At 42.3% G+C, this 15,237-nt stretch overlaps 2 protein-coding genes across 8 annotated transcripts; both read right to left on the reverse strand.

Annotated features, from left to right (window-relative positions):
* Window positions 1-1,839: 1,839 nt before the first annotated feature.
* Window positions 1,840-4,722, reverse strand: LOC122616252 (probable G-protein coupled receptor Mth-like 9). 2 transcript variants are annotated; one of them, XM_043791651.1, is made up of 7 exons: window positions 3,300-4,722; window positions 3,051-3,242; window positions 2,757-2,990; window positions 2,538-2,694; window positions 2,276-2,479; window positions 2,136-2,215; window positions 1,840-2,074 (listed from the first exon to the last, which is right to left on the reverse strand). In XM_043791651.1, exons 1-7 carry the CDS (start codon window positions 3,937-3,939, stop codon window positions 2,040-2,042), a joined length of 1,542 nt encoding a protein of 513 aa, XP_043647586.1. In that variant the 5' UTR covers window positions 3,940-4,722; the 3' UTR covers window positions 1,840-2,039. The 2 variants fall into 2 exon arrangements, with proteins under 2 accessions (XP_043647586.1, XP_043647585.1); XM_043791650.1 differs by having other exon boundaries at window positions 3,051-4,721.
* Window positions 4,723-4,828: 106 nt separating this feature from the next.
* LOC122616251 (G-protein coupled receptor Mth2) lies at window positions 4,829-14,913 on the reverse strand. 6 transcript variants are annotated; one of them, XM_043791649.1, is made up of 6 exons: window positions 14,888-14,913; window positions 12,749-12,895; window positions 7,891-8,654; window positions 7,207-7,819; window positions 6,936-7,130; window positions 4,830-5,585 (listed from the first exon to the last, which is right to left on the reverse strand). In XM_043791649.1, exons 3-6 carry the CDS (start codon window positions 8,642-8,644, stop codon window positions 5,420-5,422), a joined length of 1,728 nt encoding a protein of 575 aa, XP_043647584.1. In that variant the 5' UTR covers window positions 8,645-8,654; window positions 12,749-12,895; window positions 14,888-14,913; the 3' UTR covers window positions 4,830-5,419. The 6 variants fall into 6 exon arrangements, with proteins under 6 accessions (XP_043647578.1, XP_043647584.1, XP_043647581.1 ...); XM_043791646.1 differs by lacking the exon at window positions 14,888-14,913 and adding an exon at window positions 13,704-14,041 and having other exon boundaries at window positions 12,749-13,603; XM_043791644.1 differs by lacking the exons at window positions 12,749-12,895; window positions 14,888-14,913 and adding exons at window positions 5,891-6,068; window positions 10,510-11,057 and having other exon boundaries at window positions 5,448-5,585.
* Between the last annotated feature and the right edge of the window lie 324 nt (window positions 14,914-15,237).

Below are 15,237 nucleotides of genomic sequence, written 5' to 3' on the forward strand. Positions count from 1 at the left end.
AAGTGAATTCAGTGATGCACGTACAAGGAGCACCCACGTAGATAGGGTTAGCATTTTTTTGTTCAGTTCTTTCGGTTTTCAAAGTTTGAGGCATGAAAAGAATGGAAGTAACGGTAATGGCAACGTCTTTTTGCTCTCTTTCTCCTCTTTCAACCTCGCCATTTTTTTTGAAAGTGCAAGTGTGTGTGTGTATGCTACGCTTAAAATTTCCAGTGAATATTAGGGAAATATTAATAAAGCAAGCGGAAAAATAAAAAATAATTAAAATCAGTGATGCCCGTATAAAAAGCACCCACGTAAATGGGGTATAGCTTAAAAAAAAGCAAGCAATGTTTGTTTAGTTCTTCGGGTTTTAAAAGTTTGAGGCACGAAAAGAAAGGAAGTAACGGTCAGTGAAACGGCTTTTCTTGCTTCTCTTTCAACGTCGCCATTTTTTTTTAAAGTGCAAGTGTGTGTGTTTGCTACGTTTAAAATTTCCAGTGAATATTAGGGAAACGTAAATAAAGCGAGCGAGAAAATCATAAAAAATTAAAAAATAACATGTGTGGTGAAAAACAAAGGTAGATATCCGTACAAACAATGTTTATCTTCGTCTTAGCCCGCTGCTTTTATCCTTTATTTCATTCTATTGGCGTTTTTGCTTTCTTTTTTCGGAAATTGGTCTACCCAGCAAGTTTGTCCTTGTGATCGTTTGTTTTCTCTTCCCACTCACCTTTCCGATATGAACTTTTTTGTTGGTATTGCAACGACTTCCATTTCCTTCATGCTATCAAACCGACCATTGTATGTTTCGGTAGTAAGGAATGAGAATGAGAGGCAAGTTTAAGAATTCTTGAGCCGCCATTTTATTCTGGAGCATTTAACGTTGCGCCAAGTTATGTGCTATTGATTTTTTCTTATAACCTAATAGTGTTGTAATTAGTTTCAAATATATATTTATTTTTAACAATAGATTATTTGGCATTTAACTACTAACTTTTATCCATATTCCGCAAAGTTAATGTAACCAGAAATTTGGTTTATAAGACAAATTTTTATAAATATTCCCAGACTGATATGTTTCCTATACAAATGTTAATTTATAAAACCAAATGATTAATAGTTAAAATTTTTTATTGCAGGGGAATCGCATAAGAGTCCTAAAAGTTACTTTTGCAGGTGAGTACATTTATACCTTTATTTAAATGGTATTAAAAATTATTAATGGGGTTTGTAATCATTTTTATATCACACATTAAAAAATTGTTATACTCAATGATTAATTAATCTGTATTAATTACGTTAAAGGGTCAATAACAGGTGATAGATTTTGAGTCAGCACATTTTTAAAACGTTCGAATCAATTAAAGGACATTTTCTGAAATACGTGGTTTTACACAGTTTGTAATTGTGTTTATTTTTGAAGGAGTGTGTGTAAGTTTGACCATTTTGCGCCGCAAACTTATAATCCGCGATTATATATACGATAAATATAAAGTTTGGGGAATTATATATACAATAATTAAGTGTGACCTTTGCTTCGATAAAAAAGTGCGAGGGCTTGGAGTTTCTCGTTTCTGTTCTCGTTCGATATCATCGATATATTGTAGATACATTCGATACAATGGATTCCGTGGATTTCATTTTAAAATCTTGGACTTCTCAAAACGATCGTTCTAGGTGGACTCCACCGAAAGCATTGTTGCCATGCGCACTTGTTGCGTGCCACTTATGTAGCTTGCGAATAATCCATGCCCATCCAAGTCATTTATCTGTTTTCGGGGATGCGAAAGAAAAATCTGTACTTTAAAAGAAAGTCCGAATTTTTTTTCCAAGCAAAGTAAATTTCAATATTTATTTTGGCACTTTGTAAATATGAAAGTACTTGGAAGTGGGGGTTAAACTTAATGATTTATATCGTCGTCATAAATGTATTTCTTAGAGCTAGAGTACTGAGGCACTATTAATTAGATATATACTTTTCCGTGTGCGACAGACTTAATGATTCATAAGCTACATGAATACCAGAGTTCACAGATAAGCAATAATCTCAGTTCCGGTTAAAGTGATGTCACTGTCGGCTTATAGGGAGAATCTGTGAAGGAAAAGATCAATGTTAAAAGTAGATTAAGTGAAGCAATAAGATGAACACCAACCTGAAGATTTTAAATCGCCTTTCTCGTCGAACTTGTATACGCGAGCATTAATAATACTCAGATCTGTCTGACTTGATTCCCTGTAAAAGCAATCCGGCAAATTAACAAATTGCCTCTTTATTTCGAATATTATTACTTACACATTGATGGCCCACCAGGATTTGACGTGTAAATTCTTGCCAAGTAGCAGAATGAAACCAGCTATGGCCAGGCCCAGAATGCAAATTCCACTCCAGAAGTCAATGATGAAGAAATGCTCTCTCACTCTGGCCATTATATATACGACTATTTCCCGAATCCAGACGGCAAACACGCCCACTATATAGGCGCTAAAGGCATAGAAGCTGAAGGCAAATAAGAGATAAATATGTGTATAATAAAAACAGATTTTAGGGGTCTTACTGGGTCTTGACGATTTTCAGTTGAGTGCCCAATATGTACTGAGTATCTGGTGGCAGTTCATAGATGGAAAAGTAGGCCTTGAGACAGCATACAATGCTGAATATCAGAAGAAGCGCAATGGGTCCGTAGTAGTATATCAAAATGCCCCAGGTGCGAACTGAAAATGCAGAGATAATTCGATTCTACTCCACTTTGTACTTTCTTTTTTGTGTAACCTACCATCAAACCAGCAGTAATCTTCGCCCATGCCTGGCTTAAAGTGCTTGGGCAGCTTGGAGTCCTGAGCAAAGGACACCAGGAAACGAAGACCAACAACCGCCAGGACTGCCAGAGCATAGCCCAATTGACGCACCGAGCTCTTAACAGACTTTTGTTTAAATTTGAGCAGGAAGTCAAGACTGCAAATGGCCAAAAAAACGAAGGAGAGCATGATGCAGAAGTAGGCCAGAAATCCTTTGGGGTATAACAAAATAAGTCATCCAGTTACTCAAAATTAGGTCAAAATTTCTCAACCTATGTTTCTGCAAGCCACATGCGAGAGCTTCATGGGATTCTTCAAAGCCAAGTAGACCAGCAGGGAGTAGCCCACGATCATGGAAAGCAGGTAGTAGATGATTAGCTGGCCATAGTGGCTTTTCCGGGCATCCCTCACAGAGCCAAGGAGAGAGAGTGTGAAGATGTTTATAATGATGGCTATAATACTGCCTAGAAGGAAATGACGATTAGCGTATTTTGGAACGTATTCAAAACATAACCACTTACAAATAGCGTAAATCCAAACCCGGTAGCCCGTTTGAAAGCGTTCGCAGTTGAGCGGAGTGAGCTCCCACTGCTCAGGTTTGTGCTCCAACGGACTAAAGCAATACTCATCCGTCGACCACAGGCGATCGTCCCGCTGAAGCGTTCCATTCTCGAAGAGGTCCCATTGCCAGAAGTTCTCGTGCTTTTTGTCCACGAATTTGTTCCGGCAACCCAGCTCTGTGCGCACCACAAAACGATCGCGAATGCGAACTTGTTCCACTGACCTATTGGCGTAAGTGAGCTCCACGTGAGTGGACTCCCGGACTTGGTGTGGCTTTGTGCAGTTCCAGTGCTTGGCATCAAAGATGAGGTTCTCCGGACAACAGAAACTGATGCAGGGCTTCAGCAGGCAGACGCAACCGCGTAGATGCTTCTTGGCCCGGTACTCCACTCCATCGATCACCTTAAAGGAGTACTCCGCCAGCAGATGCGGCGGGACCACTACGCCAGCATATGTGTAGGAGCCATCCTTCAACCGCAACCCATCCGTAATGTTGACCGTGTGGGCGTAGGCACAGGGATGGTTGATACTGGCGATCTCCAGAGATTTTACGCCCACGGAGAGCCAAATAACGAAAAGAATGTTCCAAGGCGAAACCATGGCCAACTGATCCACGCTTGTTGGATTTTCGGTGGATTCGTTAGGCGACCTGACGTCACAGCCTGATCAGCTCGATAATTAAGTAAACAAATATGAGAAGCGATCACCGATCACCGATCGCTTTGAGCAATGCACGCACACTCGGCGAGTCACAAATCTAAACCAACAACAATGGAAACCCAAAATTGACAACGAATGTGACGCGGGTCTAAAAACGGCTGCGATTGCGACAACGACAACACCAAAAAGAACAACCATAAACATAAAAGTCTGGTGGAGAGTCTCTCCCAGCTACTCTTGCCTCTCTCTAAACGACAAACCGGCAACCGCAACGGAGCTCCATGCTGGCCAAGAATAAAAAACCGACTGATTAGCCGTTCCCAAAACCAGACGCGACCACAAGCAGCCGGCAAAAAGAGCGATTGGGGAGACTCACAACCTGTCCCGCCCCTCCTCCTAGAAACCGTCGTGGAATCTCAACTAGCTCGCCACTTGCACATTCATACCTTAAGCATGCATATAAGCTATTCTAGGCACTACCAGAATTATCTTGAGATAGATATAAAAGTTGAATAGAAGTCTAAAAAGTAGTTCTATACGGATTTTTTGGTCTTTAAGACCGTGCAGATAATCAAATTTCGAACCGACAATCCAAATGTACCGAACGACTTTACCGAAGCTTTGGGTCTTAAAAATTCAGGTGCATTTCCAGGCTGTACAGAGTTTGGCTACCTGGAGGTGTGTGAACTTGCTAAATATCGTTTACGATCTTCAAGAATATACGAAACAATTTGTTATTGACATTTGTCAATCAGAAACAGTTTTGTTCAATTTTATCTTTGGCTTTATTAAGCTTGAAATACAATTATAATTCTTGTATTTTGTATTACATTAGTAAAGGTAATGCAGATATGGAGAATGGTACGCATGTGCAAAGAGAGGTATACAGTTATCAATTATTACATATCTCATTTTTAGCAAGGCACATCTATATGTTACGTATGTATGTATATATGCTGGGTGTTTACCTTGTACTTAGGCTAATGGTGAATTACAAATTTGATTTCTCTGCAGGTGTATGGAGAATCTTATAATTTTGATTGCATAAATACTAAACATGGCTCTGCATAACTTTCTTATACAACTAATCAGGTTGTTCGTGGTCACATGGCATTTAAAAAAGAAAGAGAATGGGGTGGGTAAGGGCTTTCGTGGTAGTTCTGGGGGATGGGGACTTTCTCTTATAGTAGTGTCTTTCATAAAGTAGATATCGACTTTAAATGGTGATTACAGAATAATCTCATGATAGGAATAGGTGGTCCTAAAAAATGAATAAGTGATCTTTATCTACAGAAAGGAACGAAGTGTTCGCAATAATCCGAGGACGATCAAGATGAATATTGGTGCGATTAGTCCTTCCTGATCTGCTTACTTTCCAGTGTATTCAATGCTCGGCCTATGGCAACTGGGTGTGCTGTGTTCAGCGGAAGATGGTGGTTTTCTGCGGATCCACGCTCGAGCTGATTACTAGCGGTTTCTCCACCGATGGCTTGTCGTGCAGCGACAGATTGGCCACACTGCTCGACGTGGTCTTGGTGGAGTACTGGCTCTGACGTTGGTTGCTGCCATCGCGAACACTCGAGCATCTGTGGTCGTGTCAAGTGGTGGAGTGGTTATGACGTCCATTGCGTGGGCAGCGTGGAATAGACAATGGCGGTAAATCTGATTAGAATTGGTTCGATTGAGTGTTTGGATTTTTAGTTAGGGAAAAGCAAACACATAAAGCGATCCTATAGGATCAAAACAGATTACCTTCACCAAGACACAAAAGTGGATAGTCATTACGATTAGTTCTTGAGGGGTTAGAGGTTAGGTGTTATCCGGGTTATCTAATGTTCGCATTCAACTGGGGTTAACTACACTGTCTACTTCTCCACTTCCGGAGGATTACCTGTGACCAGTTTGATTAGATGTCTATCTTTGGGGTCGGACTCGGATCGGTGGCATTGCTAGCGGCCTTGTCAACAGCCTTAAGGTGCAGCTTTCTCGGTTGCACATTCGTGTCAGAAGCGATGGAAGTCGAGGTTGTCGTCGAGCTCAAGCCATTCGAGGGCTTTTTCTCCAGGAGTCTTCAGTGGATAGCGATCGATGATGATCACATTGATGTTGAGACACATGCACATATGGACACACATTGTAGATGCAAACATAAGGTTGTGTTTAGATCAGGGCACTTATGAATTGTATTTCGGTTTAGTAGCTACAAAAACGCGACCGAAATGAGTCAACGAGCTAGGCGGCTGGAGATTCTGGGCTGTGTTGTTTGTGGCTGTCAGTGTTTGGTTTAGAGTTAGTTTGCTGGCAGTGTCTGTTGGTGTTGAGCTTGCACTTAAGCAATATCGAAAGCGTTCTGACAACGAGATAAGTACAACATATAAGGTATAGAATAATCTGAGATTGCGCGCTATCAGATCTCGAAGTGCATTCGTATTCCCATAATCTCCCACGGTTTTTCCATCTTAGTGCAAGAGATTTAAGAAACGTGGAATAAGGAAAAAAATGTGTATACTAAGTCCGAAAATGGCCTATATTCTCGACTTAAGCGCGGGTTAGCATAGGCCACAACAAACGAGCAACCGCGAAAAATAGGTCCTGCTTACTGCAATCGAGGAATTCGATTCAGACGTCGTGCGAATGAATATTACTGGTAGATCCATTGGCAAAGGCGTTGCGGATCACCACCAGCTTGCGGATCTGGTTGGAGGCGTCCATAAACCGCTGCTTCATGGAGAACGAAGTCGGCCCCATCGTTACGCTCTCAGTCTGCCGCAGACTGCGCACACGTATCGTTCTGAGAATAGTCGGGGTTACAGATTTGATGGTGGACAGAGTAGGACACGACACACAAGAGGAAGTCACGATTCGTGTGACTGGACAATCGCCCAGTGGGGCAGGACAGGACAAAACATGGAATTAAAATGAGGAGCAAAGCTTACCTGTTAGTTATCAAGTGCTTGACCTTCTTCTTCATCACAAACAACATAAAGATGAGAAAACCCTGCATCGCATTGGCCAGATCCGAGATATAGAAGAGCTTAGACCACCCCTTGTCGTTGCCCACGAAGTAGGAGATGAGTTCCGTGAGCCAGGTGATGCCCATAATGAGGAAGAGGCGCAGGAACAAGCCGAACCTAAGGTTGGACCAAACACGAGTAAACCGTCTTAGGGGGAAAGTGGATATGATAAAACTAAAGAGGCGGCACTCACTTGTCCTTCTCGGTCCGTAGGTTCTTGGTGCTGTTCTCACTCGCAATTATCCGGGCCATCTCGCGCTGCACGCCGTGAATCTTGATCGCCGTCATGATGAACATGATGGTGTTGGCGACAACGATCACCAGGATGGGACCGTAGAAGTAGATCATGGCTGCCCAGTTGCTCATATCCAGCCAGCAGTATACGCCATCCCCAATACCTGGCTTAAGGTTTGCTGGCAAGTTGGTTAATTCCTGGGCGCTATAGGTGAAGGCCAGGAAAACTACCGCAATACCCCAGGAGTACAGCGAATAGAAAAGAAAGCGTTTCTTCTCCTGGAATCGGTTAATGCCTCTCGTCCCTCGGAAATTGTGCCACAAGTCGAAGCTGATGACACTTAGCCACATGTAGGCTCCCATGAAGAAGAAATAGGCTGTGTATCCAAACACTTTGCATGCGTCACCTGTGGCATCAACCTGATAGAGTTGCACGTAGCACAGCGAGGTGTACCCCACGGTGAGACCCACTAAATAGCAGACCAAGCTCTTGCCGTGCTGGTTGCGAAGCTCGGGAATCAGTAGGTAAACGGCTATGGTCAGCATCATGAAGGGAATGGAGAACATCATGGCTGGTGCAAAGGATTAGGGTCGGATTAATACAAAGCATTTTGAAAAAATTTAAGTTGATCGTTCCACTCACCATAGGCATTGATAATCTTCACCGTGCTATTATCGTCCTGCATGTCACAGTTGGCCGGATGAATGGTGTAGAACATGTCCGATTCGTTGACGTATGTCGGAACCATGCAGAACTCGTTCTTCCTGATTAGCTGTTGGTCGTCCACACGGAGCATGGATCCGTTCTCAAAAAGTAGGTAATCATCCCAATTGCTGGTCTCTGGCTGCAGGGAAAACATCTTGGGGCAGGGTCGAAAGCTTTGGATTGCAAACTGCGCAAACATGTTGACCAATATCGTGGAATCGTTGCGGAAGGTTATATTGAGCATGGGCGGATCTGGCCACGTTCGGTTGTCCGAGTGGTCAATTATGCATCCGTCTACTTCAGAGTTAAAGACCTGTCGCCACGGGCAGCAGATATTCAGGCAGGACTTGAACTTGCAGACGCATCCCCTCACGTGCTCCCGAACCTCTATACGCTCCGTTAGCGAACTGTGTATGTAGTCGTATGTTCCGACCAATTCGGCAGGAACTATTGTGCCGTAGTAATCATAGCTTCCGTTCGAAAAGACCTTATGACCCGTCAGATTGACCGTATCGTAGAAGTTACAGGGCACATTTGGATCGTCTATGGTGTGGTAGTGGTCTTTCTCGGCCATCACGTAGGTGCCGAAGGGAATCCCCGGAATCAGACGGAACACGACTAAGCACAAGATGCCCAGCAATGTAACTCCGCAATAGAGGGATCCGCCTGGCTGCTGGATTTTCTTCGGCATAATGGCGGTTCTGGAAATGGAAATGCCGTGTTTAAAAACCACCAAATATTAGATTACTGACAAAGAATTTTAACATTCTTTTAATTAAAAAATGTTATGAACGGGAACTGAGTAAACACAAAATATATAATATAGTTAGTTGTAACAAAAAACGAATATATATCACTTTTTAGGTCGCACATTTTGCGTATATATTCAGTTAAATATAGTAATAATAGTTAGTCATAAGTTACATCAGTCGCAACACTCAGCAATTAACCCTTAGCAAGCGAAGCCACCAATTAAGTCATATTTGTCGATTAGTTAGTCGTTTAATGTTTATCTAAGCGAGTTCACTAATTTGGACAATAGAACTTAGTCTATGGGCCCAGTGAACAATCTACGCGGACAACAGGTTGTCGAAAAAAATTAAGGAGGCGAAACAGGATAGCGTCACAAGCAATTAGCAGCCAACGCGTCCCATGGGGAGGAACTAGGCGACCTCGAAGATACACTCCCCGGGACATCAATCATAAGCTCAGCCACGCAGGGAGTGCAGACTGAACAAACATTTATGGACTCGTGTTAAATTGATAGTAACTGCCATCGTCTGTCAATAGAGGTGACATTCTCCCCAAACTCCACTCCAATCCCGATCTGCCCACTTTTGAAGCGCTGCTAATGAGCCCGTTCACAAATTCACTACCACTGCGAAAAGTTATACCGCTCACTATCTTATCTTGCATCATTAGCCTTTGGGGACCAACTAATTCATTGATCCGCTGATTGTTTGCCTTTGGGGAAGGAGCAGAAGGGGGAGGGGTAACCTGCGACATTGACGGGCGTGTGGGCCACTAAATTAGTCAGAATTTATGGGAGGCGAACGGTTGGAGAAGGACAAACACATTAAACTTCGCACAGCGAGCTAATGGGGTAAATAAATACTGGCAGTGGGAGGGAGAGATAGAGAACTTATCTTGCGATGGAAAATTAGCATAATTAATCGCTGAGCACATGGGAAACTGCACTTGGGAAATTTCAGCAGACCAAATTCAATCGTATATATCTGCGCACATTTATTGTGCGAAAGAGTGCTGCGGATGTTTGAAAAATAATCAAAACATGCGGAACATTAAAATCATGAAAACAATTGGCCATAAAATTGAATTATAGCCGGCGATCTTTGCCAATAAACGGATTTTCGAAAATTTCCTGGCCCTGGGAGTGCTCCAAACTTATTTGATAAAAGCAATTTTTCTTCTAAATACAATTTTGTAGCTCTAAGGTGTTTTGTTTATCTATTATTTTATTGCCAAACAATTACTCTTTCTGAATTGTTTGAATCAATTCTCACCCGAAGAGTTACAAATCAAGATAAGTCAAAATATCTATTTATGCACGAATGATTAAATCTTCCTTTCGGAGCTTACTATGCTGAGTGATGACGTTTGGAAAAGGATTCTGGGAATCCAAAACAGCGCTGCATGCAATCCTTATAATCAGATTATCAGATTATTTTAAATTCGATCGTAGGGGAGTGCGAAATAGGGGAAAACTCAGAACCCGCCCTACTAAAGAAAAAACATTTAACACTGTTATTTGTATTCTTTGCTTTGATTTTGCTGTTCTCATGTCTGATGGGTAAGAACTTTAATCGTAGTACAATGGGGAACTTGAGATATGTTTTCGATTTCGTAGGCGACTCGTATAAAATTTCTTATATGTGGTCGGTAACCGATAAGATAAAGTCAATTCGCCAACGACGCCTGCTAATATCTGACAAAGGAGTATGACTTTCTTGTTTATTTGTATATGCAGACTGTTCTGCGAGTAACTTATCGTACCGAATCCCCACTTCCAGTGAAATAAGTGAACCATTTACTTACAGATGACCGGCTATGCGACTCCTTAGGTTTTTGGCTTTGGACTCGCTTATTATCTGGTTGATTATGACAGTTTGCGAATTGTCCATGGTCAGGATGTGGCGGAGTAACTGGGCCCTGAGTCATCCAGTGGCTCTAAGCCCTCCTGAACGCCATTAATATCCAATTAATTTTATCGAAACCCTGGGCATAGAACGCACTGGAAATTTATCGGCCCGGAGTCACAAGGCGTATACGCAATTTAAGCAAACTGCGACACCATTCACATATTAAAATCGAAAATGACCGAATCAAACAATAACCATATATGTATGTGCGTTGTAAACTACACGGAAACGAATTTAAACTCAAGTGAACTGAACTCACATAAATAATAATCTGCGCGTTTTTTTTGTCCGCATTCAGTTTTTATGCTAACTGTCTTCTTTTTGGGGTTTTTTCGTTGATGTTTTTATTCAACCACTTTACTGCTTATCACGTATGCCACAAAGTCACTGGAAATATTTCTTATTTGTATGTCCATTATCTTGCCGAGGGTTACGCGGTTTTCAGTCCGTATGAGAAGCGAAACTAATCATCAAAGGCAGGAGACACTGCCGTGTGTGAAATCCATAATTTGAAGTCACCACACCAAAGTTGAACTGAGGTGAGCAACGGTGGGTTATCGCTTCTCTAGATAAGCGCAGGCTACAGGGTCCAGTGTTCTTTTTTCCCCACAAAACAAACACTTAACAAAATAATTTTTAATAGCCGGCCAATCCATTGACGGGCTTGCTGTTGGGGCTCTGCCCCATGCTCGAATATTTGGTGAGAAAATTCCAATTGGAGTATTTTTAGACCCCCGATGCTGATGCCTCTGCTGTCCGTGGATTGTAAACAAAGGCGGGCGGTTCTATCAATTGATTGCCATTAGAGTGGGCGGGTGGCAAGTTCGCCAAATATTATTCCACTGACACCCGACTTTTTCAAGGGGGAGAAAGGCTCGACAGTCAACAGATCCCGTTCGGGAATTCGAGACCCGGTAAGATAAATGGCCATCAGCATGGGTGTCTGTTAGCACTCCTCCGTATTGATGAAAGATTGGTCAAAGGTCAATTTAAAACGGCCAATAAATGGGATCCCCGAATAAGTTTTTATTGTATTGTGTTTCTGTTAAAAGCTCCGTCCTAACGAATCGATGATGGTTTTCAAAGCGAATTAACTAATTAATGGATCCCATTAGTTGTCTTGGCATGCTCCATCTAAATCGCATTTGTGAAGAGAAATCTCTGCTAGTGGTTGCTCAATTCATATTTTTAGACTTTTCTGCGTATCGTATAAACATTACTTAGTTTATGGAGTGCTAAATAGTTGGATACACGACATTAAGGGAAATGTTCACATAAACCCCTGGAGATTAATGTGTTATCATTTTGTAAGTGAGATCTCTTGGCAAGACAAAAGTAGCGATAGAAGACCCATTGGGGAAAACAGTTTGGTAACTAAAAAATCATTCCACTAATTAATTGGTACATGCACTTGGCTTATCATGGAAATAAATGCACAGCGGGAAACGCAATGGCCCCACCCGAATCTCTAATGTCATGATACATACTAGCAATTGAATGAAACTTTAGTCGCAAGTGCACTTGTAAAGTGACCTAGAATATGTGTGTACACATACATATACTTCGCTAATATTCGTTGCTTAAACACTGGACATGTATTATATATGTTTATATAATACTCCGGGGTGCATGATATATTTTAATTTAATACTCAGAAGCCAGGGAAAATTGTAGTGAAATAAACAAACCTCAAAGCAAACAATAAACAATATTGCAAGATGTTTCAACAACAATTCCCAGCCAAATGTGCGAAAGTGTAAACAACATTTAACAAATTCGAATTCTGAATCGAAAGAAACTCTTCGGACCGATTGGATGCCCAGGGTGCGGCCTTTGGGGGGTGGCCAGCCATTTCACTATAATAACCCATTTTCCCAGTGACTCAATAAAATTGCATCGGGTGGAAGCAGTTGGGTAAACAGCTATTAACAGTCAGTATTTGTCATGAAATTAGTAGTTTTAAGCTCTGATTCCTAATCCAATTGATTGAAATCGTACACGTTCTTACAAATGCGAGTCTTTGCAGCTGAGTCAGACACCTTCGCCAGAACAATCCTCACAGGTCCAATTTAATTTGTAAAATGAAGTGCTAAGAGCCATTATATGAGCGATCTCGGCAGTCGGCATGCACTTACCCAGTTCAGGTGATGAATGGTGTGGGCAACTTAAAGTGGTTTGCTGAGCTACAGAGTTCTTCCTGTTGTTGTTGTGCCAGTTCGCGCTCTTTCCAGTTTTAGATCAGTGGGGAACTTTACGAACGTCAGTATCAGTACCTGAAAACACTGGCCGGGTATTGATGGGTAAACAAAAACAGTCGGACCTCTGTGAGAGTCGTTTGGGGTTTACGGGTTTTTTGTCGCCTTGCGAAAAGGCTTTAACGAAACATGGTTTCGGTTTTAGGTTCGACCTGCGTTACGAGTTGTGTGTGTTTTTTTTTTAGCCGGTTTACTTATGCAAATTGGAACTGGGAAGAGACTGTGGCTCAAGGCGGGTAACCACATAAAAGTTTCTCAAGAAATCAACAGATCCTCATATCCATAATAAGTATAAAACGCGTCTCTTTCTCAATATTTTTCGAAACACACTCGCTATGGGGAATTCCCTGGAAGGTGGGTGTGAGTGCGCGATCGGGCAGCGAACCGGTTACGATTGTTCGGGTTTCCAGGTACCGGCGAAATCACACGCTAGCTGACGAATTAATTAACATTGGCATTCTTAATTCGCGGTCCGATATGCTATCATTAGCAGGTTATTCGATGGAGTTTTCCCAGTTGCAGTTCCGACGGAGCAGCGCACCCACGACCAGCGACGTTTTGAAGCGAACTGAGGAGCTATCAGATATTTAGCAGGCATATACCAGAGCCATGTTAAAGGTCTGTTAGCCGAGTGCCTTGCCGACCGCTTCGCTTATTGAAAGGCAGGCAAAACAAAGTGCCGAATCGTCGAACAATGCGAAATTTGATCGAGTGCCAACAGAGGCTCGATTGTGTCTGTGGGCAAACAAAACAATTACGGACGATGAATGGACTTCTTGAGTGGAATAGTGGCCCCGGGCGAAGCACGGGAGCTGACTCAAATTGCTGAACTTACAAATTAATTAGCAGGGCGCCAGCGTAATCTACTGTGTGAGTTCTCCCGCCTTCAGCAAGAGTAAAAGAGATTTGTTCTTTGTTTTGATCTGGACAATTTCTCGCCGATCGCCTGCTTGATAGCAGAACGTACCGTACTCTTGGTAAGGTGATAATGTTTAGTTCTTTGCTGGGGGACTAAGCTGAGCTTATGTGCTGATAAAGCGTGCGACCGTAATTAATGAATCGCAGTTGACCTTGGACCATGAAAAGAAGAGCTTTTACAATAAACTGAAAATATACACGACAAATCAGCAATAATGAATAACAGCACAATAGATCTAAAACACTTATCGTTTTACATCTTTATGTGTTACTTAATTCAGTTGACCACATAAATGCAACGGCAAATGTGAGCCATTAAAAGGAAGCCACATCCCACGTCTCCAAAGTGGGAAACCGATCATTAGCACGTACTGTATGGATAATTAGTTTAAGTAAAACACAGCTCGTGTGCGAAATCAGCTGTATTTGAACAGGCCAAGTACAGCCATTACGCTGGTCCGGTCCCCAAACCTTTCTTGGATAAAAGCAACAGATACGAGCATTACAAACATTAATAATATACAAATATACTGTTAAGCACTGAATCTGCTTTACACCAAGAACAACTGATTCCGGGCGAGCCTTGAAAGACTCTAGGTGCTTCTGCGGTGTTCCCTAAAATTGCTTGCCTTCATTTCAGCGAACTTGAAAAAAAGAAACTGGTTTTAGCATTGAACATGAAAATCGGTACGAAATAATTGGCGATACATGAAGAGACAACGCGACTGTTTGTTGTGGGCCGAGGCGAGACATTAAAGTCGCATTATACATCACAGGCATCCGGCAAAGCTCCTCTGGTGTCGTAACTCGACGAGGCGCGGATTCCCGAGCACCGAGGCCTTGAACGAGAAACATTCCAAAGAGCGATCTTTAATTTCCTAAGAGTTTCATAATTAGCACTACAATGATTTCACTTGCTTGCACCAAGCAGCACATAGTTTAAATCACAATGTTTGCACCGGATTCATTTATATTTGGCTGCGGGCTCTACAAATTTGCTTTAAAAATTACTGTTTAGAGATGTGCTTACTGGACCCAACTTGGGGATAGATAAGCACAACTAGCCGGTCCAACTGAGATATATCCCAAGCGATAAGTTACCCGATTGAACCGCAAGTGAACTTCTTCGTCGGTCGAATTCGCTGCGACTGAAGCCAATCGTCTGCGATGCTCCACTTCTGCCGGAATTCCCCAAAGCGCCACATTTCGGGCAAAATGCTGTGGCGAAAAGCTGCACCAATTTCATGGAAAGCTTTCAAACGCCAGCGGATACTTTCACCATTTGATAAGGCCATTCGCACTTTACCGGCTTGAAGCTTAACTAGTAAGTTAGCGGATCAGCTGCTCAGTGGCCAAACATGACTTGATCAGCTCTATTTAATCGATTAGGACTCAGCAAGTGCTTGGCGCGACTCGGGGTCATGTTGTGATTTCCATCCCTCGCAGTGTAG

Source organism: Drosophila teissieri, chromosome 3L (assembly GCF_016746235.2).
Source record: "Drosophila teissieri strain GT53w chromosome 3L, Prin_Dtei_1.1, whole genome shotgun sequence".
Classification (NCBI taxonomy): domain Eukaryota; kingdom Metazoa; phylum Arthropoda; class Insecta; order Diptera; family Drosophilidae; genus Drosophila; species Drosophila teissieri.